This window comes from Mustela nivalis (assembly GCF_964662115.1).
Source record: "Mustela nivalis genome assembly, chromosome: X".
In the NCBI taxonomy this organism is placed as follows: Eukaryota; Metazoa; Chordata; class Mammalia; order Carnivora; family Mustelidae; genus Mustela; species Mustela nivalis.
The window spans coordinates 15,248,071-15,272,059 of NC_139040.1; the positions used below are offsets into that span (position 1 = coordinate 15,248,071).

The 23,989-nt window shown below is 42.8% G+C and overlaps 1 protein-coding gene across 5 annotated transcripts in view; it reads right to left on the bottom strand.

Moving 5' to 3' along the window:
- SLC9A6 (solute carrier family 9 member A6) overlaps window positions 1-23,989 on the bottom strand; it is a 58,441-nt gene that overhangs the window by 7,462 nt on the left and 26,990 nt on the right. For 3 of the 5 annotated variants that reach the window (XM_082716981.1, XM_082716980.1, XM_082716978.1), the window contains 7 exons: window positions 22,058-22,163; window positions 21,680-21,768; window positions 18,785-18,898; window positions 13,700-13,811; window positions 12,657-12,810; window positions 7,319-7,349; window positions 4,980-5,059 (listed from right to left, as the gene is read on the bottom strand). In XM_082716981.1, the coding sequence (XP_082573107.1) occupies window positions 4,980-5,059; window positions 7,319-7,349; window positions 12,657-12,810; window positions 13,700-13,811; window positions 18,785-18,898; window positions 21,680-21,768; window positions 22,058-22,163 (686 nt within the window). Of the gene's footprint in view, window positions 1-4,979; window positions 5,060-7,318; window positions 7,350-8,484; window positions 8,575-12,656; window positions 12,811-13,699; window positions 13,812-18,784; window positions 18,899-21,679; window positions 21,769-22,057; window positions 22,164-23,989 lie in introns of all 5 variants that reach the window. The other 2 variants (XM_082716979.1, XM_082716977.1) reach the window with 1 other exon arrangement.

Here is a 23,989-nt window from a genome sequence, read left to right on the forward strand (position 1 = left end):
AGATTCTCTGCCTCTTCCTCTGCCCCTGCTTGTGTGTGTGTGTGTGTGCATGCGCGGGCGCGTGCACGCACACTCTCTTTCTCTCTCTCTCTAATAAATAAAACCTTTTTTTAAAAAAATGAGGACTAGGGGCGCCTGGGTGGCTTGGTGGGTTAAGCCTCTGCCTTCGGCTCAGGTCATGATCTCAGGGTTCTGGGATTGAGCCCCGCATCGGGCTCTCTGCTCAGCGGGGAGCCTGCTTCCCCCCTCTCTCTCTGACTGCCCCTATGCCTACTTGTGATCTCTCTCTCTCTGTCAAATAAATAAATAAAATCTTTTAAAAAAATGAGGACTCGTCCTATATCTATTAAAGAAATGAAAACCCTCCTCAGAGAAAACACTCCAGGCCCAGGTGACTTCACTTGTATAGTCTTCCCAGCACTTAAGGAAGAAAACATACAAATCCTCCGGAAAACAGAAAAAGAGAAAAATTCTTCCCCATTCATGTCATCAAACCAGCATTATCTTGCTATAGTCGCTTGACAAGGACATTACAACAATGACAAAAAAGCCCCACAAACCAGTATCACTCCCAAAAATAGACACAAAAATCAGACACAAAATATCAGTAAACTGAATCTAGTGACACACAGAAGGGATGGTGTATCACAACTGAGTGGGATTTCTTCTAAGCGTGCAAGACTGGTATAATATTCAATCGATGAAAACAGCACAATGACAGATCAAAGGAGAACAAATTAAATACATGATCACCTCAACTGATGCAGAAAGAGCATCTGATAATATTCAATGCCTGTTCATGCTAAAATCTCTCAGGAGACTAGAAATAAAAGAGGATATCCTTAACCTGACAAAAGCTATCTCAACAACCTATAGTTAACATCATACTAAATGGTGAAATATTGAAAATTTTCCTCCTGAGGTCAGGATAAGACAAAAATGTCCACTATCATCACTTATACTCAACATTGTACTGGAGAGGACCAGCCAGTGTAGTAAGACATTAAAAAAAGTAAGGTGTTAGAAAAGAAAAAAGGATACATTATTTTTCACTTGATTTTATAAGCAGTAAATACAAAAGGATCTATAAACTATTCGCTAATAATCAGCAAACGTGACAAGACTGCTGGATACAAGGTCAATATATAAAAACCCCATTATAGATCTATATATTAAGAGCAAACAAGTAGAAAATAAGTACCTTTTGCAATAGCATCAAATACTTAGGGATGGTAAATACAATAAAAGATATGCAAGACTGGTCAATGAAAACTATAAAGCGTTAATGAGAGAAATTAAAGATCTAAAGAAAGGGAAGGATATACTGTGTTATTAGATTAGGAGACTCAATATTGTTAAGACATCAGTTCTCTCCAAATTCATCTATTGATTTAATACAAACCCAAGAGAATTACCAGCAGGTTTTTTTTGGTGAATGGATGAGTGAGTGAGAGTGTGTATGCGTGTGCATGTGTGTGTGTGTGTGTGTGTGTGTGTGTGTGGAAAGTGGCAAGCTGTTTCCAAAATTTAGATGAAGATGCAATGAACCTAGAATAGCTAAGGCAATACTAAGGAATAACAAACCTAGAGAACTTCCCCTAATGGACAGCAGAATTTATTACAAAGTATAATCATTAATAGAGTGTGGTATTGATGTGAAAAAAAAAAAAGAGAGAAGAAAGTCCAGAAACAGACCTCCACTCATATGGCCAAGTGATTTACAACAAAGGCTCCATTCCAATTCAGTGGGTTAAGGACGGCATTTTCAATAAATGGTGCGGGGTTAATTGTATACTCATATGGGAAAAAAGTAGGTGTTGACCCATATCTCACACCATACACAAAAATTATTTTGTGGTGGGTCAAAATCTTCAATGTGATAGCTAAAACAATTACACTTCTAGGAGAAAACATAGGATCTTGGGATATGAAATATAAAAGCATTATCAAGACACAAAACCACCAAAAGAAAAGACTAGTAAGATAAACCTCATTAAAATGAAGAATTTCTATTCCTTACAAGACAGGATTAAGAAAATGAAAAGGTGAGCTAAAGACTGGGGGAAGATATTCATAGTACATACAACCAACAGAGAACTCATTTCAGGAACACAGAAAGAACTACAAGTCAATACGAAAAAGGTAAGCCAAATCAATTAAACAATGGGCAAAGGAACTAAACAGAACTAAACACACTTCATAAAAAATGAAGTCCAAATAGCCAATAAACATATGAAGGAATGCTTGATCTAACTGGCCATCAGAGAAATGCAAATTATACCACATCTGGTGTCACTAGGCGTCCATGGAAATGGCTACAATTTCAAAGATTGATTAAATATCAAGTTTTGGTGCAGATCGGAACAAGGGGGACTCCCTGAAGTTGCTGGTAGGAATGTAAGTTGGTTACGACCACGCTGGAAAACTGGTTGGCAGCATCTATGAAAGCCGAACAATACACTTGCCTGAAGATTTTCCCCTAGGTATATACCCAAGAGAAATGAGTGCTGACGGTCACTAAGAGATGCATATGTGGACTTTTAACTTTGTTCGTAATAGCCAAAAGCTGGGAACAACCCAAATGTTTATCAAACAGTAGAATGGTTGGAAACAAAGAAACCAACAGACCTGTAATATATTTGCACGTTGGAACACCACACAGCAATGAAAAAGAACGAATTATTGGTATATGCAATGATACAGACAAATTGCAGGTTGCTAAGTGAAAAAAAGTAAGACATAAAATAATATGCAATACATGATCCCATTTATATGGAGATCAAAACCAGGAAAAACTAATCCATCTGCCAGCAAGCAGAACAGTGGTGCCCTTTGTGGAGGGAGGAGGGGCAGGAAAGGCACTACTGACTGTACGAGACACGGGCAGCTTCGGGGATGCAGGAGATGTTCTTTGTATCTTTACAAGGGTAGCAAGCACACAGCTATATACACAGGTCGCAAGCTTAAGATTTGGGTATATTATTTCAGTTGTATCTCAATTATAACAATCTGGCTACCCAAAGGACCTGAAATCCAGAATCATGAATGATTAATTCTACTAGGGCACTAGCTATAAAAATTACTGGGTTTGGGGGTACCTGGGTGGGCTCAGTTGGCTAAGCGCCTGACTCTGAGTTTTAGCTCAGGTTATGACCTCAGGTCGGGAGACTGAGCCCCACGTCAGGCTCTGTGCTGGGCATGGAGGCAGCTTAAGATTCTCTCTCTCTCCCTCTCCTCCTGCCCCCACCCCTCCCTGCCCTAGCTCTCTCTCTCTCTCTCTCAAAAAAAAAAAAAAATTACCATGTCTTAGTCTAGCAGTACTGCTTCAAATCTTGGTGTTTGCTTCTATAAAAATATACAGAAAAATAAGCTATTATTCTGTGCTTTCTCTATATCAGGATTATTTAGTTGTTTCATACATGCATTATGCAGAAAATGTGCAAAACATTTTATGCAGGAAACATTAAACAATTTTTGTTAAATCAGAGGGAAGAAAAAGCCCCAAGAGATATGGGAGTGGCTTATACCCAAAATGCTGATAATGGAGCCACAAGTAATGACATAATCATTAAACAATTTTAAAGAGGCAGGATCTCTCTCCCTACTGGGAGGCTTAATACAATACCACAGATATGCTTGCGTTCTTGTTTCCATAGAGTATTTTCATTTTGAGTACTTAGAAAAAGTGATTGTAAAAATCTAGCAAATGGAATATAGTAAGTAGTAGCTTCTAATGATAAGTGCCAAGTGCATTCTTCTTAAATACACAAAGCTTTCATCAGCAAGTCGAAAGCGAGGGAACCATTTTTTACATGGTTTTCCCAAACTGGCTTTGGTGGAACATAAACCGGGTTTTGATTCATTTACTAATAAGCCTCAGCCTAAAAGAACTGCATGCTCCCTTTTCCCAGTTCAATTTTCAAATAAGAAATTGATTTTTTTAAAAAAGATTTTATGTATTTGACACACACAGAGAGAGAGACAGCATGAGACAGCATGCTCACGCACAAGCAGGGGCAGAGGGAAAGGGGGAAGCAGGCTCCCCGCTGAGCAGGGAGCTCGATGGCCGACTCGATCCCAGGACCCAGGCACCATGACCTGAGCTGAAGGCAGATGCTTAACCCACTGAGCCACCCAGGTGCCCCTAAGAAATTGATTTTTTTTTAAAGATTTATTTGACATAGAGAGAGAGAGATCACAGGTAGGCAGAGAGGCAGGCAGAGAGAGGGGGAAGCAGGCCTCCCGCTGAGCAGAGAGCCCGACGTGGGGCTCGATCCCAGGATCCTGAGATCATGACCCGAGCCGAAGGCAGAGGCTTAACCCACTGAGCCACCCAGGTGCCCCTAAGAAATTGATTTTAATAAATAGTAAGGGATAAAGTATTTTCTGAAAGGCATGATTTAAACAGGTTATAGAACATAACACAACCCAAAGCAGCACTATGAGGAACACTTATAATAGAAGACAGAGATTTGGCAAACAATGAAACACTGGCACCTTGAGTGGATAGGCAAATCTTCTAGTGTCCTGGCAGGTCAGGGAAAAGCAAACCCACCACTGGCTACTGCGGTATCTAATATGACTCTGTTTTCATCTCATCTGCATGCTTTTCCCTGAGGCAGCCTTTCCTCTTTTATCCCAGCACACTGACAAGGACTGGCAAATAACCTTTTGCAAGATTCACTGAATTAGGTAAAAGACAGCGACTGCTCCATAAAGTGTCCCATAAGGGCTCCTGAGGCCCATCACACAGCTACCTTCTGCACTAACCGCCCCCTGCTGGCTCATGGGTTTTCAGAGGGATTTATTTGTGGGGACTGTCTCTCATAACCTTCTCCATCCACCACACTGAAGGGGAAAAGGAAGACCAAAGGTAGGTTTTGTAGCCCACTTCAGGAAGGGAATAGTCAAAACAGCCATCCCATTAAATTGTAACTGGCCATGTTCACACTACCATTTCTCCCCTCAGTTAAGGATACTTATGGTCAAAGTTGTACCATATCCGGAAAAGCCAGGCACTCTCGGCTTTGGTGGTTCTTCTCTCATTTTCAGGGATACCCTGGCAAACAGATAATAAAGAAATAAATCCATATACCAAGATAAAAAAACACATTTATTTAGAACGATTTCTTTTTAGACTTGGAAATATAGCCTACTTCACACAAGATACTCTCTATCACGGGTAGCATTAGACATTTAATAGCTTGTATACTGCAGCTTTGGAATACGGAACTGAAATGTTTTTCTGAATACCTCTATTACTCAGGCTGCCTGCTGATTTATGAGTCTACTGTCATTTAAAAAAAAAAATCAATGTGTGATAATTCGCCCTTAAATCTGCAAGACTTACATCCACAATGTGAATTGCATCTTAACAGAAAACATCACATTGACATCCCTATCTTTGGGAGTTGTTATGGGTCCCAAAAGTAACGGGCTTCTGCAAAGATGCTATGTTCTTAGAACACTAGCAAAATGAAAGCAAGCAGAAAGATTCCATGGTAAGCCTGACTGGCTAGAAGGGAAAACTAACAAAGCAAGGAGGCCTCTTTTAAAATAGCTTCCAAAAACAAACTGGGTCCTTATTTGTAATGCGGTACAGTCAGCAGTGGGGCAGTTAGGTGATCTGGTTCCTGTCAGCTCTGACATGAACTAGTTGGACATGTCCCTTACCCTCCCTGAGCCTGGATTTTTTTGTGTACACAGCGTGAGGGGTGAAGAATCTCAAAGGCCCTTTCTAGCATGGATGTTCCACGGTCCCAGGCTTTCTGAAGGACACAGAGTTTAGATTCTGGGTTTTGGTTCTTTCCTGTCTTTCATGATCTTCAAAATAAATAAGTAAATTTTTCTCTCAACATGTATCCAAACATACACAAAGTAAGAATGTTTGAGAATACTGCATGGGTTTACAGGAGCTGAAAAACACCTGCACTTCCATTCACACTGGTACACAAAGGTTTGTATGTCTCTGTGTTTTGAAGAGCAATGGGTCTATAAATCTCATGATCCCCTCTCTACATAAACACCTATACCTCTAACCCCCACATATTCCATGCTTCCTAACACGTTCCTCTCTGCTTCCCAGTGGACACTCAAAATACTGACTACATGATGCAACAAAGCAAGACACCCACAGGGTTTTGAAGGCAAGGGAAAAATGTTTTGTTTTTTTTTTTCTGTATCTCACAGGTGGTACTCACCTACCTGGTTTTCTTTTTCCCATCTCTCCTCTGTGAGGGGACATAGCAGGGGGAGACTTACGTGTACCATGACCAAGCGCTGGTCTGGTGAATCGTATGATATTTGATTCTTGTTGGGACACGGGGATGGAGGCCTGAGGAACTACTACCCCTTAGAAACTACCCCAGCAGCTCGGCATCATGGGGATTTGTCCAGCCTGGTTTGCACAAGTATTTCAAGCCCATGAAACTAAACTAGTCTGGTTTGGACCACAAAAGAGGCAAGTACTTACTGTATTACATACACACTTGTCACTCAACAGCTAACAAAATTAGCATTTAGGAAATGAATCTGAGAATTTTTTTTTTGAACCACCCAGAAGACAAACAGACCACCGCTTGTTTCAGACAAGAAAAAGAATGTGTTTTGGAAGAGAGACTTTCCATCTTTCAAAACATTATTTCTGTGATTTCCCATCTAATGTCTAGGATGGAGTCACGTATTCAGTGGTGCTCAGAAACCATGAAAAAGCAGATGGAAAACACCAGAAATGGGTGGCCAGTCTAGAGAAGGCACCTACCAGGGTCAGGTTCAGAGGAACAAGTGAAAAAAAGACACCTAAAATTAAGCAAGGAGACCTGGCCAAGGTAGAGGCACGGGAAGAGAAAGTACATTTTCCTGACCAGCCAGGGAAGACTGGCTAAGGACCGCAAAGCTTCTAGGTGGTTCTCAAGGGCAGCTGCTGGTCATCCAATTTGAGAGTTACACAGGAAGAGCAGCTGGAGTGGAGCTGACATCAGAGACAAGCCTTCATGCGCAAACCAGAGTGGAAAAAGGCTCCATGTGCCAGAGCCGCCACTTGAAAACTAGGAGTGCTTAAGGGACTGTTTCGCTCCACGGCCAAACCCAGGCCGGCCCACAGACAGGAGAGCTGTCACCCCCGATAACCATATGTTGTCTAAAATTTGGTTTTGTCCCTATCAAGCAGTGAGAAAAGCCAGGAATGATGTCAGTTAAAAACTGGTGCAAACAGGACAGAGTCTAAATAACAGTGGCATGAAGTGTACGGTAGGCCATTTCTTTCCGAGTGGCTGCACATTCGACAGGAACGCTAGAGACAACATAAACGCATATTTACCAAGTGCTCTTGGTCGGAATCAACACCAACCCTAAAGGAGAAACACAAAAGGCAAATGAGATCCTGAGGCCAAAATGAGGTCTAGTCCCCTGTGCGCCGTGTCAGGCTGCTACTTTCCCCAACACGCAAGCTATGGAATGGTGACTCTTTTCTTGCTTCTCTCTGGTTGTTGGTGTAGATTTTTGGCTCCTGCCACTTTCCTTAGCAACAGCTTGGATCCCGAGGCAGGCAGGGTCTACTAATGATTCTCTTCCTGCAATCCCACTTACCAGTTTCAGAAAAATAACATTCTCTTCACTGAATGGCAGGGCACTGGAGGCTGGATAGGAACCACTGGGTAGTTCCAAACACGAGGCCGGCACGGCGCAGTTCCAGGAGGGAGCTGCGTGTTTGCGGACCTCTCAGCTCTCATGGCAACATTCTGTTATGATGACTGAAGAGAGGGCCCAGTTACAGTTGTTTTCACAGGCTAATGGACAGATATTAGCCTGGCTTCTTCATAATTATCTTTCATCTGCTTAAAATTCCTTTCCGTATCCCAGGGAACAGCTTCATTAGGAAGCTCTCTTGGACTCCTCTCTCGCAACAGCAGCTCCCACCAACTCTGTCTGTTCTTTCTCTACCCTGTTTCTCACATCCTTCTCTCCTTTCCATTCCAACAGCTCAAGCTCAGGCCTCACCGTGACTCATGAGGTCTGTCGCAATTGGCTATAAGGTTGTCTGACTGCCAGGATACCCCCTCGAGTGAGCTGTCTAAAGTACAGAACTCACTTGGCAAAAGACTTTGAGGGTGGCTTATAACCCAGAGGGCCAAGCCTAAAGCCCTTTGGGTGGCACCGAGGACTCTAAGACTAGTGACGCCTGCCACTCCAACCTAGCTTTCCACCCTCATTTCCCCTCATTCTCTTCTATATACCCTGTATTAGCCATCCCCACCGAAACCTGTCCCCAGACCCATACTCTCCCGAGCCTCTGTGCCTTTGCCCTCTATCTGAAATGCACTGTCCCTCATGTGTTTCCTAGTCTTTTGGTAGGCTCCAAAAGAACCATTCTGAGACCCCTGCAGCTGGAACCATTCTTTCCTCTGTCCTACAGCACTTTCTAGATTCCTCTATAATAATACTTTTTTCCTCTATAGTAATACACAGTAGAGTATAATTATTTACCTGTCAGTCTCCCCAAATAGACTGTGAGTTCCTTGAGGGTAAAGGCCATGTCTCAATTCATCTCTGTAGCCCCAGAGTCTAGCACAGTACCTGATACACAATAGGTGCTCAAATGTTTATCGATTAAGGTCACTACTACAGACAACACAAAAAAAATAGCAGTGTGAGTAGCTGTAGCAGTAGCATCCCAGAAAATGAATACACTAAAGGGAGGAAAATGATGCAAGACCTCATCTGGAAGGCGAGTGAATCATGGTCAAGTGCTTGAAAACAGATGGCCATGACCAGATTCATAATTCAAAGGCTCATCTTGTCTTTGTTAAATGGCCAGAAGCTGTTTAATACCTTCTTAGCCGTATTGAACTCTAGACACATTTGTGCATCTAAAGTGACATCTAGTGGTCTTGGCGATAGCACATTTGTAATACTTGGAATGTTACTGGAAGCCAGTTCAGTGTAATAAACATTTATAGAGCAATTATTATCTGCCAGGCACTGTGCTAGGCACAGGGCATAGACATGAATGAGACACAGCACCTGCCCTCAAGGAGCTCACAGACTAGTGGGGGGCACAGACACAACTAGAGCGCAATCCCCAGGGGCTTTGCCTCTGGGGAAGGCCAGGCTCCAGTCTGGCCTCAGCTCCTTTCTAGCTGGGTGAACTTGGCTATGCAGCCTGATGAACCCCAATTTTATACCTGGAAAATGGGGACCATATCCACCACACAGAGTTGATGCAAGGATTAAATGAGAAATGTAGCTAGAGAGTTTAAAAGCATCTGATGCCTCATCTCACCCCCACTGGACAGTCGGCTCTTCGGCCATTACAAGACTGGCCGACAGAAGTGCTGTAACAGCCATGGCCACGTTAAGCAAAGGGAAGAGGGGGTCCGACAGAACAGGGCAAAGGGAGGAGGCGTCTGAGCTGTGCTATTTCCTGGGGGGGGGGCGGTGAGGGTGAAGGAGAAGTCCAGGCAGAGGAAACAGTATGAGCAAAGGCTCGGAGACCGAGAAGTGCCAAGTCTGTGCGGGAAATGACAGGGAGCCAAGTGTGACTGTCACAAGCTACGTGAAAGGACGCAGGAAGAGCTGGCTGGCTGGCTCTAGCTCACTGAGGAGCCTTTGTCTGCACAACAGCTGGAGCAATCCTTTCTTATGGTCCAAGAGATCATGTCACTCCCTTGCTTTAAAATCCTAGAAGATTTCCAATTGGATTTTAAAATCCAAACTCCCCACATCCTACAAGGCCAGATAGCAGAGCTCCTCGAACTACGGCTCACAGGCCCCATCCGGTATGCCTCCTGTTTTGATGGAACACAGCCAATCCAAGGGATTTACTCATTATCTATGGCTGCTTTCACGCTAGAGTTGAGTAGTTGAGACAGAGACCATACGGCCAGCAAAGCCTAGAATATTTACTATCTGGCCCTTTTCAGGACACACTTGCCAACCCTTGCCCCTGTAGGATCTTGCCCATCTCAGCTCCTGCCCACCCTTCAATCACTATATTCCAGCTATGTGGGCTTTTTTTCCCCTCAGTTTATTAAACAGGCAAAGTTTTCTCTTGCCTCAGGGCCTTTGCACTTCTGTTCCCCACTGCCTGGACCATTCTTCTTTCTGCTCACTGTTTAACTCATAATCTCTTGTCATTCAGTTACACTGAGCTCCAGTGGAACCTCAGAGAGACCTTACCTGACCTCTGCATATAAAAGTCACTCTATCCCCAGTCGCTCTCACAGTATTGTGTTTGTCATCACAGCACTAAATTGTTTTCTTCCTATATTTGTTTGCTGGCTTATTGTCTGTGTTCTCTTACTAACATGTAGACTTTTCTATATTACTGCTACCACTGTATCTCTCCAGAGCAGGGTCTTTTACCCTTTGCATTACTGATATTTTGGTCCAGACAATTCTTTGCTGTGGGGGTGCTGCTCGGTGTCCTATAGGATGTTTAGAGGCATCCTTGGCCTCTGCGAACCAGATGCCAGGAGCAGCCCTGTCTCTTTGTGACAATCAAAAATGTCTCCAGACATTGCCAAACTGCAGCCCTCCATTGAGAACCATGAAGTCAGGGCCTAAAATAGTGCTTGGCACGTGGCTGGCGATCAATTGGTATTAATCAAATGAATGAATAAAAGGTACATTGGAAATGCTGTACCAAGAGCTCTACAGACATTAGCTCACTGAATCCTTACAGCAACCCTCAAGGAGGCAGGTACTATTACCCACATGTTACAAATGAGGAACCTGAGGCATAAGAAGAGTTAAGAATTTGCCCAAGACCACAGAATTGGAGAATGAAGGAGCAAGAACTCGAAGTCAAAACTTGGTCTGCATGAATCTTAAATTTAAGGACTTCTCAGCAGCTTCAAAATTGTACTAGACAAATCTGGGGGGAGGGAAAGGAAACTTAAAATCCAGCCCCTGCTCACAAAGAGGCCAAAAAGCCCCAACCAAGCACAGTAAGAACTAACCTAAGATTGTAAGGCAATGCATGTAAGTAAGTGCCAAATTATGCTCCAGGACAGGCAAGATGGCACCGAAGGGCTTGCAAATCTGGTGAGGAGGATTCAACTCTAGGTGGGTTTTTTTTCAGGGGGCAGTGGTAGGCATGGGTATTTTGTGTGGAGAGTTGTTAGGAAAGAGAACTGAGTCCAAGGAAATGCTGAGACTCTACCGAAGAGCATTACTTTTCATAAATTATCTTATATGGAATTTTGTTCTTCTCAGTAGAATAAGGACGAATCTTCATTTACAAGCTCTTAAGGCAAGAAAGGAGTTTAATCCTTCCAAAAGTGAACACCTTCATTTCTTGATGCAGCACGTTCTACAAGAAATGAGGTGAGACCCGAGGCTCCTCTGTCTGTGACTTCTCTGTATGACCTTGAACAACTTAGAAACTTTTAAAGCCACTATTTCCTCACTTGTAAAATGGAGCTATTGTGATTAGATGAATACATGAAATGTACTTAGCCCAATGCCCAGCACATAGTAGGTGCTCAACAAATGCCAGGTCCTCCCTGAAGTAATGATCTGGATTAGAAGAACATTATTTGCAATTATATACAATAATAGCACAGAAATGGTAAGAAAGGATTTTGAAAAGTAAAAAGAAATAAAGACAATGATAACATTCAAAGTGTGATTTAGGGCAGGCTAGTCTCTAGAATGTCTAAGGGAAAGGCATAATAGAATGGAAAAAGTAGAGAACAGATTCTATAAAACATGAAATACTGTTTTCTCTAATGAACCCTACACATTCTAGAGGCTCAGCAGAAGGTCTATGAAGTTTCAGCCAAACACAGAACTAAAATCTACAAAAGCTTTAGCAACACAGGCTGCTGTATCCATGGAAACAATGCAGTACTCCTGAGAGACAGGGAGCTTTCCAACTGAATACATTAACTAGTATGAATTTAACACTAAGACCTTGCAATCTTGGCCTTGGACTGTCAGGTTAGAGACAGTGCTGATCATAAAGTTGAGAGAGAAGGATAACATCTAGCTATCTGATTAGGATTGGAATAAACTGGACTGTCTTATATGCTACAGATGAGAAGAAACATTTTCTATCTGGTCAGGTGATATGGATCAAAAGCCTTAAATATAGGCATATCCTTTGACCAAGCAATGCCACTCCTAGGAATGTATCCTAAGGAAATAATCGAACAAGGGCACAGTGGTGTGTACATTTATGTATGCTCGTGCTGTTAATGGTAACACTTAAGAGCAAAATCCTCAAATGGTAATGGTAACAGAAAAATCCAAGAAATAATGCAAAGACCCAAAGATAGGGATTTGGTTACATAAATTATGGTGTATGCAGCCATGAAGTTCTGATGTAAATACACTTCCTAACATAAATGCCCACGCTATAATTACGTTTACAAATTGCTTTACAAGAATACTTGCAGCATTGCCCCTTTCTGTTAAAAATACATGTTAATGCATAGCAAGAGATCTGGACGGACATCCCTCAAAGTGTAAACAATGGTTTTTAACTTTCTTTTGCACATTTCCGATTTTCTCTGTACTACAGGTTACATAATTTCTAGAAGGGAAGAATAAAACATTATACATTTGTCAAAGCTTAAACTTTTCTCATAATGGAAAGAAAAAAAAACCCTAAATTAGAATTTAATATGAAAATGAGCTTCCCAGGCACTACCTACCTTATATGCAAGCATGAAAGCATGGCAGTGGTACCACCGCCAAATACCCACACGGTAAAAAACACGATCAGAAGTGTGGTGCTGAACATCATTTGCCGTGCGTAAGTGGCAGTATCGCGAATGGCCAAGGCAAATGCCATCGCGCCACGGAGGCCTGGAAGGGAACGAAAGAGGCTTTCTTCAGTAACTCACTACTAACGTGAGCTTCAGAAATTCAGAGAAGTAAGGCACATTCTAAGAACTCAGAAGCATGTGAACAAATACGTAATATATACTAACACACAAAAGTATATACAGATACAGAGAATGAGTAGAGGATCCTAACATGTGCTGACCCTTTAGCAGTATTTTGAATTTTATTTTTAAACTTACACGCAGTGACATCCACTCTTTTTGGGCGTGCAGTCCCAAAAAGTGGGACAGTGTGGACAGTGGCTAGAGGCGTGTGTCCTTGGTACTACATCTTTGGTACTACATCCTTGGTACAAATTCCTTGGTACTACATCTTTCTAGTTGCACCTCTCTGTCACCCTGCCAAACCCCTGAGCTGTTCTCCACCACTGTGCTTTTGTCTTTTTGAGAATGGAACCCTTTGAGACTGGCTTCTTTCTCACGCAGCGCAATGCCTCTCAGGCACTGTGCGTATGTATCCCCAGTTGGGCATTCCAGTGCTAAGGAGCACCCCATGGCCTCATGGACATCCTACGGTGTGCCTACTGGTTCACCCACTAGGCTATTTCCAGGTTTTGGCAATTATGACTACGACTGCCATAAACCCTCACACACAGGTTTCTGTGTGAAAATACATGAATCCTTATCTTCTTTACAACATGTGACGTATTTCTGAACCAGGAATTTGAAAACAGAAAAAAATTCTGACAGAAGGGAACGGGACACTATAAAAAGAATTTTCTACTGGAGGTTGCAACTTCAATGTTTAAGGGAGTCATATTACTAGTACATCATTCCTGTTTAAAATCAAGCTAGCATATGTGTTGTGAGTGGTTCCGTGGAATGGGCCAAGAGGGAAAGTTCCAACTTACCAGCAAACATCATCATGTGCTGAAAATTTGATCCAATCTTACTTCTTCTACCCAAATTAAGTAAGAGGGACAAGGGGTAAATATTAGCCGCTCTTCCCAAGAAAATAGCAATCTAAAATTAATAGGTTAAGGCTAATTTCATTTTACTATTAATATTATCTAGACTACACACTCAAGATGGGGAAAGGCTATCTTCAGCAGCTTAGTCTCTGGGGTGCCTGGGTGGCTCAGTCAGTTAAGCATCTCTGGATTTTTGGCTCAGGTCATGATCTCTGGGTCATGAGACTGAGCCCTGTGCACGTCCCTCCAACCCCAACCCCACGCTCTCTCTCTCAAATAAATAAAACCTTTTTAAAAAAAAGTTCAGTCTCTAACAGTCTTTTGCTTTTGCTAACAGAGTGCTGTCTAATGGAACTTTCTGCCATGACAAAAAATATTCCGTATCTGCCCCCAACACGGTGAGTGTCTGAATGTGACTTGTGTGATGAGGAACTAAACTTTCAGTTTTATTTCATTTAAATTAACTTAAATTTAAATAATTACATATGGCTAACTGGTACCAACTTGGACAGCTCTAACATATAGGAAATTCATTAGATGAATAGAAACATTTTTAAAAGCTGATCTTCTTTGGAATAACTGTAAGATTATTAATGTAATAGGTTAAGTCATCTTAATTTAAGTCAGTGTTGGTGGGAGGGAGAGTAATACTGGCTAAACTTGCCCTTGCTTCCTTGGAACAAACAGACGGGCAGCTCTAACCCCTCCTACCATTGATTTTCCTACTGGCCCAGGTGTGTTCCTCCAAGTCTACCATATCCCCACTGCTTCAAAAGGAAGTCTTAATGGGAATGCAGACTGGTTTGAACTACAAACCAATCCTCATGTCTTTTTGCCCACTTAGCTGTGTAGACACTCCTGCTTTGCAATTACAATTTTTATGATACAGTCTCCACCCCATTTTCTAAAAGGGATAAAAAGGAGCATTTAAGACACAAAACAAGACAAGGTAGGGGAAGCTGGGGGAGGAGAAAAAACAAACTAGGTGGAGTAAAGAGTGTTGACCGGAGTAACTTTGGAAGTGGACAGAGTCTGTAAGACTAAAGGCAAAAGGAACTGCACAAAGGCATCATGGGCTTGTTGGTCAGGTTGTTTCCCATGGGGAGTACTGGTTAACGATTCTGATGCTCCTACGTATGCTGGAACAATTAAGGGAATGGGATGGTGGACAGTGGGAGCCAGATTTCTCACTATTGGAATGGGAATTCATGGATCATCAAGAGGAGGAGGCCAGGATGATGCGTGTGGTAATGGATTAGAGTTAGAGACATCAGTATGAACTTATGCTTAGATTAATAGCAATATGGATGATTACATACACACATATAGGTATATGTGCATACAGGAGCTAGTACATACATACATCTTTCCTCCCAGTGTCAGCTGAGGGTGCCTAGAAGCCAGGACACCCCAGTAACACTGAACACACTCACAGCTTAGATCTTGGTTTCTAATACCATTCCCCAATAAAAGGAACCAGGGATCCTTGGGAAAATGTTGATTTGACGTTGGAACAGGAAATACACAAGATGAGCATGAAGCATCTTCCCTAGAAAGTAAGGCAGTGCTCAGAAAAAATTTCGAAACACACAACGATGGGAGTGTGCCAAAGGAGCAAAGTACCCACTGAACGAGCTCCTGATGGCCAAAGCTGGAACAGTTTGGGCAACAATATTTTTAAATGTAGTAATGTATTATAATCCGAAGTATAAAATAAATTCCAGTGAGTCCATACTGATATAAATGAAAATAAAACAACAAATGTAGAAGAATAGGTAAGTCCTCCATACAAAGAATTCTAAATAATTTTGTAGATACTCTGTCCTTGAGAAAGTGGAACCTAACTTCCTGCTGTGGATGGTGACACCCTTCCAAGTGGGACAATAGAGAAAGGGAAAAAAATGAATGACTTTACAGTGGTGCAACCTAATAAACACTATCTCGGTCAAGTGATGAATGCTAATACCATCATTATTCACATGCTAATGAGTATATGCCCTTGATATAATGTGATGAGAATGGCATCTTACTTCTGCATCTTCCTCCCAAATAATGCACAACCCCAGTCTAATCATGGGGAACACATCAGGAATTCTAGTCGTGACACATTCTGTAGCAGCCCTTCAAAACTATCAAGGACCATCAAAAAGAAGTCTGTGAAACTGTCACAGTCAACTGGGACCTAAGGAGGCATGACAACTAAATGAACTGTGGCATCTTGGATGGGATTTTAGACTAGAAAAAGGCCATTAGGGAAAAACTCTTGAGAATCTGCGTGAAGGACAAGCTTCAGGCAACGATAATGTGTCAGGACAAGCTTCAGGTAACGATAATGTGTCAATACTGGTTCATTAATTGTGATGAGTGTACCATGCTAACGTGAAAAGTTAATAACAGGGGAACCTGGCTATGGGGTATAGGAGAACCTTCTATATTATCTTCACAATTTTTCTTTATTTCTAAAACTAGTCTAGAATGCAAAGGTTATCAAAAATAGTGAGTCCCTAAAAAAAGAAAAAAAAGAAAAAAAAAGAACAACAAAACACATGGGCCAATGTGGCAGTGACTTCTAGTTATATCCCCAGTATATATCCCTCCTTTCCTCTCTAGCAGCAGACCCTCCTCACTTTCACCTCTAATTTTCATCTGCATACACAGTCACCTAGATAAAGAACAGAATTCCCAGCTTCTCCTGCAGGTATGTGTAACCCAATGGATGTTAAGTGGAAGTGATGTGTGGCTATTCTGGATCATGTCCTTAAAGGGATTGGCAGACACAGGGGAGAGCCATGCTGGCCCCTAAGAAGAAGGGCAACTCCTGAAGGATGGTTGCAAGAAGGCTGCTTGGGTCCCTGAGCTGCCACACTAGTTCAGACTTTGACACAAGAAAGAAAGAAATGTCTATCTTGTTTAAACCTTGGTTAATTTGGGTCCTTGTCACATAGCATCAAGCCTATATCCTAACTAATAGAGCTGGCAAGAGGACAGCTCTTTCCTGCTAAAAGTCAATATTCCTGGTAGGCTTTTGCATTGAGGAACCTGAATTCCTGACAGACTCAACATATAGAGAATATTTAGCCTCATTTCTGGATAAGTATAGTAGATCAAGCCAGTTGACAGCTCCAAAGTTTCTCAAAGACTAGCGGGATATGAAGGGACTGATCTCATGGGAGTCTTCAGCTAGGGTTCTTCTCTTATTAATAGGGTTTTCTCTTTTTTTGCCTGAAGTTCATTCCCAGAAGACTGAAACACGACAGGATGGCATTTCAGTAATACCTTATTTTCTAATAGAGATCCTACTTAGAGTTGTAATTTTAAAAATATTCCTGGTACTCCTTTTGGCAGAAACTTCATTCGGAAGTAGTTTTTAAAAATATTCCTTTTGGAAACTACTAATTCAAATATCCCCCTCTCTAATCACACTCTCTGCTTCCATGCCTCATGTTTATCTATCCCCCTTGGATCGCTACCCCACCTCCATCTCCCTGGGACCTCCCATCCAAAGAACCCTCAACCCTTCCCTCAAACAACCAGTCCTCTCCCTTCCTCACTTCGTTTCTCAGCCACATCTTAGTAACACTTTTCCTGGTACCCTATACTCATCCGCCCCTCTCTGCATTTTCACAGCACTCACTTGATTAAACCCCAAACCTCGAAGGACCCATCTCTCTCTCTCTTCTCCATGCTTCCAGCCAAGTACTCCTGGGCAAAGTAGTACCGCAGGGCAGACCGATTCTGCTGTTCGCACCTATTCCTCAAACTCAAAAGCATCCTTAGTACTGCTCGGCAATTCTACTGCATTTCTTCAGTCAACTTACTCACTCGCTTGCCCACGCTCTCTACGTGTATTTCTAAACCCTCTCCTCAAAACTCCGATCACCTGTGGGAGCCAGCCTCCAAGAGGGTCCCCTAGTGTTCACACCTTCGTATAGTCCCTGCGTACACTTACCAGCGGCCATGAGTGTGACCAATACAATGTGGACGAAGGGATGACAGTCACTTCTGAGATTAGGTTATAAAAGGCACATCAGCTTCCATCTTCATGCTCTCTCAGCTCGCTCCCTCTGGGCAAAGTTATGCTGTGAGCTGCCCCATGAGGAGGTCCCCTGGAGAAAGGCCTCTGGCTAAAGGCCATGTGAGTGAGATGGGGAGGATCCTCCAAGCCTCAGACAAGTCCCGAGAGAGGAGAGCCCGAGTCCAGAACTCGACTGCAACCTCAGGAGAGAGCCTTGTGCCAGAACCCAGCTAAGCTGTTCCTGGATTCCTGACCCTCAGAAACTGTGTGAGGTAACTGGTGCTTGTTGTTTTAAGCTACTACCTTTTAGGGTGCTTTGTTATACAATAGAAAACTGATAGGCCACCTGCTCTTCCCTCCCTCTCAGCAGATGCTCTCACCTCCTACTTTACAGATAAAAATAGAAGCCATCAGACAGGAACTCTACCTTACAGGTGTGTACCTGCATCTTGACATTCCCTGTACTCTCCTGCAACAATGGCGGAGCCATGCCTCCTCCCGCTGGACGCTTACCCTTCCCCACACGTGTTAGATTCCATTTTCTCCTGTCCTCTCCCAAGGCTGGCACTACTGAGTGCTTGCTTTCATGTGCTCAGCTTCTCCATTCGACTGGTTTTTAAAGCCAGAGACAGAGACAGAGGAAAGCAGCCCCCTTCAGCCTTTCACTATCCTGCAGCTATTGCCCCACGGCGCAGACTGCAAACTCTTTCCCAGGATCTGCGCTCTCTCTTCCCTTCAGTGACAAAGGACTAACAGTTTTATTTTGGGGGACTGCTGGAATGGTTGGAGACCTTTTTCTGCCATCTCAACCCGTGTTACTTGTGCAATAAACAAGATGAAAAGAGAATAGAATACATAGAATAGGAAAAAGAGTTGCAATTCTTCCTTTGTTTTACTCAGAGGAAAATTTTATATATTTAAATGTATTCTTATCAACCACCTCTCCAGAACACACGTGTGAATCTCAATCGAAAAGAGGTTTTCAAAATAGAACACATAATAAAGGATACAAATGCGCCCACTACAAATGTTGGGTTAAAGACATGGTTCTGGAAGGTGAACAGTGTCAGTCCCATGTAGGAGAAGATGAAATTCTCTGCCAAGAAATTGAGAAGCTCAAACAACTGAAACGAAATTTTGAAAGGTTAGTCCAGTAAATACATTAAGTTATGTAATTTGAAAACACGAGTATCACTAAGATAACAACGTAGACACTTCACATATGTAAAGCTCATGTATAGCCCTCAAACAGGTGCTTCAGAGGGGAGCAAATGTAGGGATGACATTTCTAGTCCCACAGATAAAGCCAGAAATGTCGCCCCCGCACGTCCCCCCATCATTTCCTTTGTCAATCCCCAAGTTTAGTCATTGTCTTCCACCTCCTCCTCCAAAACCTGTCAAGTTTCCTATGGGGAGGTTCCTTGTCCCTGCCACTGGCTTAGTCTAAAGCTTTCAGCAAGCTCAAATCCTAATTACTGCAAAGGGCCCCTAACTGTATCCTGCTGCCCCCATCCCACAGCCTCATCGGCTGGGTCTCTCCGGATACGATAGTTGGAAGACACCTCCCTCTTCTAGGCTGGAAGATGCAGTTCAAATTCTTTTCTCTTGGCACCGAACGCTTCGTGACAACTGCTTGTGTGATTTCACTTTTCACGTGGGTCTTAGCCCTTGTTTAGGGAGCAGGGGCTTGCGGGTTATAGCCCTGTGATCCTCCCCTCCCCGGCTGCCTGAGTGCCCCGCCGTTCACACCGCTGCCCAGGCAAGTGTTACTGACCCAGCAGCGAGCTGAGACTTGCGACTTGAATTGCCGCATGAATGAATCCCAGGCCCTGTGTAATCCAGCATCCGTCCGTCACAGTTATCTACCACTGCTCATTCACACGAGCCTCTGCCCCACTAAACAGGGTAGTGGTTAAGTAACAACAGGTGCCCAGGGGTCAAAATGCCTTGGCTTGAAGCCTGTTTTTCCTACTTGCTGGCTGTGTGGCTTTGGGCAAGTTAAACTTTTTAAACCGAGCTTGCCTCATTCTTAAAAAAACAGAAATTAAAAATGGAAATAAGTAAGTACATTCTTAATTTACTTTAAATGAATTAATATGCTATAATTATACTTATTTGTTTAAGCATAATAGCTAAGCTTTATCTGGTTTTTACTATATGCCTGATACTATGCTAAGGACTTTACAAGCATTATCTCGTTTTAATCTTACAACTCCATGAGGTAAGTACTATCGTGATCCTCATTTTAAAGATAACAACACTGAAGAACAGACAAGTTGTGTAACTTGCCCCTGGTCACACAGCCAGCAAGCAGTAGAACCAGGATTTGGAACAACACAGACTCTCTGCTTTGAACCACAATACCAAGGGCTGGCAAAATTTTCCTATGAAGGATCAGAGAGAGAGTAAATACTTGAGGCTCCGTGGGCCACGTGGTCCCTGTCATAGTCACTCAATTCTACCAACGTAGCACAAAAGCAACCACAGACTACATGTTAAAAAAAAAAAAAAAAACGAGTGTGGCAGTATGCCAATAAAACTACTAATGGACACTGCAGTCTGAATTTCAAAGAATTTTCCTGTGTCACAAAATCATCTTCTTTTGTTTCCAACCATTTAGAAATGTCAGCATCATCATCGTCAGCCCGCAGACCTTACCAGGAGGTCTGGCTGCTGTCTGCCAACCCCTGTGCGGCTTTCCATTCGCTGACGCTAGCTACCTTTTCGTTCCTGCCTTTACCAGTACTGTTTCCCCACAGCTTCTTTTCTTATCCTTTCTCTATGCTTTTCTGAATCCTTCCAATCTTTCTAGGTATACCATTTCTTCGATGATAGTTTTCCAGCCTCCGCAAGCCTCAAACCATTTCCCCACTTCTCTGACCTCTTGTATGGCAAATCATTTGAAACATGCTATCTAAAAGTTCCATTAGTCTGGGTTTTTCTAATGTTATACAAGCTTCAAATCACCAACAAGACCAAAAGACTTTTTTTTTTTTTAAATTCCCCACTCCACTGTCTAAAAAAATACCAAAAGCCCCAGCTGATTTTCTTCTCTACACTTAGTACAGTAAATTAATTCATAAAAGGGATTTGTAGCCTCAGCGTATATGCTTGGGGGAAAAAAAGTCTAACTCTTTTGAAGAGTTAGGAAAAAGCACAGGTCACATACTCAATTTGTATCCCCAGAAGAAAGAAGAAAAGAATAAGGACATTTGTTCCCACTTGAGCGGGAGTCCTTTCCAGGCTAATCTCACTGTGTTCTAGTCATTTGGCAAAACTGGAGGCATCTAATCATAATCAAGTATGCATTTAGTTCTATTCCAGACATTTCCTATCATTCATTCATTTGTCCCAAACACCCCATGAGACTAGGAAACGCTATGCCTATTTCCTCTGTAAGTCCCTTCAGGTTCCCTGCACACCTGATCACTTAGCACCATGTGAAACCCAACCACGGGTGTAGCTGACATTCCTGGAAACAGAGCAGCTGCGAGGTGCCCATGGGAGGTTGATCATCTCCATGTCACCCAGCAGCAGAGCCAGTCAGATCAGAAATGTATCTTGTTTCTAACACTCAGCGGTCCTTCTAGGCGAACCTGAGTGAACTTCCAAAACGTTCCTCTTAAAAGCAATTTGATTAGGAAAACAAGGAAGGGAAGCCAACTGATCACCGGAGCCACAGTAATAATGGCCCCTAGCTATTCTGATGAACTATCTCTACCTTAAATGCTGCCACCCTTCCACCTGCCAATCCCATCTATCTTTGGAATCAAAGGAAGAGGAGCTGAAACGAGTGGACATCATTTGGAACCAACCAAAGATGGTTTTTCAGTAAAGACAGACTTTGGTTTTGCTGCCAAGGAGGAAACATTTATTCACAAACTATAATTATAAGCTTCTCTTACCTGTTTAGTTCTATGCTGAGACTCGGTGGACAGATTATTGTAGGTATAATGGGCCTGTGTGATGCCACAGAACAACACTGCAACCACACCTATAAAGACAACAAGTTCCAAGTTCACATCAAAGGAGACTTCCCGACTTTCATACCGAGGCTTGTATTTTACAGAAGATCATATGCTTAGTGTTGAAATTTCCAGTTGTGACTTACTTTAAGAGGAACCACTTCCATTAAAAATCTTTTTTTATATTCTAAGTGACAGCACAAATCCCAACGCTAACAAGTATGTTCAAATGGTAGAGGATGTGTCCACGAGTGGAAGCAATGACTAGCAAAGTCACTCCCTGTGAAGGCTGACGATCAAAAAGAGAAAGGATCCTACCTGTGAAGCCCCATGCTTCAGCCAAGAGGAAGGTACTCCAGGACATCAAGAAGAACAAGCCTGTCTCCAACAGCTGGAACTCCCGTAATTTGGTGAACTTTGTCACGTAAGACTGTCAAGGTTGGTAACAGGATCTCATAATACAAAAGTAAGACTACAAAAAATAAGTTGAGGCAAGGCAACCATGATAGGGCAAGAAGGGTTCTTCAATCTAACACAAGACACAGAATAAGGAGGCACCAAAGTGAAAGACTTCTTAAAAGGAGCGTTGTACCAAGGAGTCTGCAGTCTCTGCTTCCATGAGGAAGTCACATAGTTTTGTCAGTCCAATTGTTTTATGGGTATCACATGCCTTGCTGGAAACCACATCATAAAGGACAGTCAGAAAGGCGAGCAACAAATCAGATACACGACAGGCCCCCTCTGACTATTAACCTGCAACTCAAAGCAAGACAGCTTCCCTAATTATAGCAATTTTCAATTGCTAAGAACGTGGCATTTCCATGAGATTTCATGTTTACTTGATCCCCTAGTACCTCCGTGATGTAGAGCATTCCATGATGAAGAAACTGAGGCATGTCACTCACTTATATGAATCTAAAAATTATTTGTTAGTCGACCGGGGAAGGGCCTGTGCAGACCTGTAACAAATCTCAGGACGGAATCTACGTCTGCTTCAAAAAATGTGTACCACAGCAGAAAGATGAACAAGATACTCTCCCTCCCCTCAAGGAGACTGCAAGGGGACAGCGGTATGATTTGTCCTGGTTCCTCCTTCAGAACTTTGTACTATCTATTTGTGCCTCAGTTCACCTGTAAAAAGCTGTAAGACAAGTCTCTTCCAGCACAAGGCTGAAGGAGAGCACACTTACAGATCCTTGAAAAAAAGTATTTGTTGTTTATTACTTTCTTTAAAGATCTTACTTTTAAGTGATCTCTGCACTCAACGTAGAGCTCGAACTCACAACCCTGAGGTCATGAGTCACACATTCTACTGACTGAGCCAGTCAGGTGCCCCCAAAAGTATTTGTTTTACATGAAAATATCTTAGACATTTTGGAGTTGGAAGCTCTTTAGAGACCATCTGGTCCCACTCATCTTTCCTGTTGTCCCCACCTGCCACCCTCCTACACTGAGGGCCCACAGGTGAAGGGCCAGTGCTCCCATACTGGAAGCTCCAGGAAGACAGAGGTCATGTCTGTCTTGCCCATCTTTGATGCCCAGAGCATAGCAACTTGCACGCAGCAGGCAATCAAGGAGTGCTTTCTGAATGAGCACAAGAATGACTTGCCCAACATTTCTAATAGCAAATCAGTGGCAGTGCCAAGCACTCTAGAAATGAAGGTTAAAACCATTGAGAGCAGAGATGAACTCCCATCTGTCCAAACCCAGGAAGCTGATTTTGTTCAACTGACATTATGGTCATACATTTCCTATTTGTCCCACTCAGCAAAGAGCAAATGAACAGCAGTGCAGAAAACCCAGAGGCTCAGTGAAATATATTTACCTTTATATCAATTTAGCCTATAGTCTTAAAATTCACTCCCAGAGAGTCACTGTGTCTAATTAGACTCTGGTAGTGAAAGTTGGAGAGCATGGAGCCCAATGCAAAATAAGGAAATTCCTTTATTTACATGATTACATAATGTTTTCAAACCAAGTCCTTGATTATATGGTTAATAATTATAACACAATGGGGTCACCTGGGTGGATGTCGGGTAAGCACCCAACCCTTGGTTTCAGCTCAGGTCACAATCTCATGGATCCCGGGACTGAGCCCCACACTGGGCTCCACACTTCGTGGGGAGTCTGCTTGAAGATTCTCTCCCTCTGCCCTTCCCCCTCCACTCTCTCTCTCTCTGAAATAAATAAATAGGGGCATCCAAGTGGCTCAGTCAGTTAAGTGTCTGCCTTCGGCTCAGATCATAACCT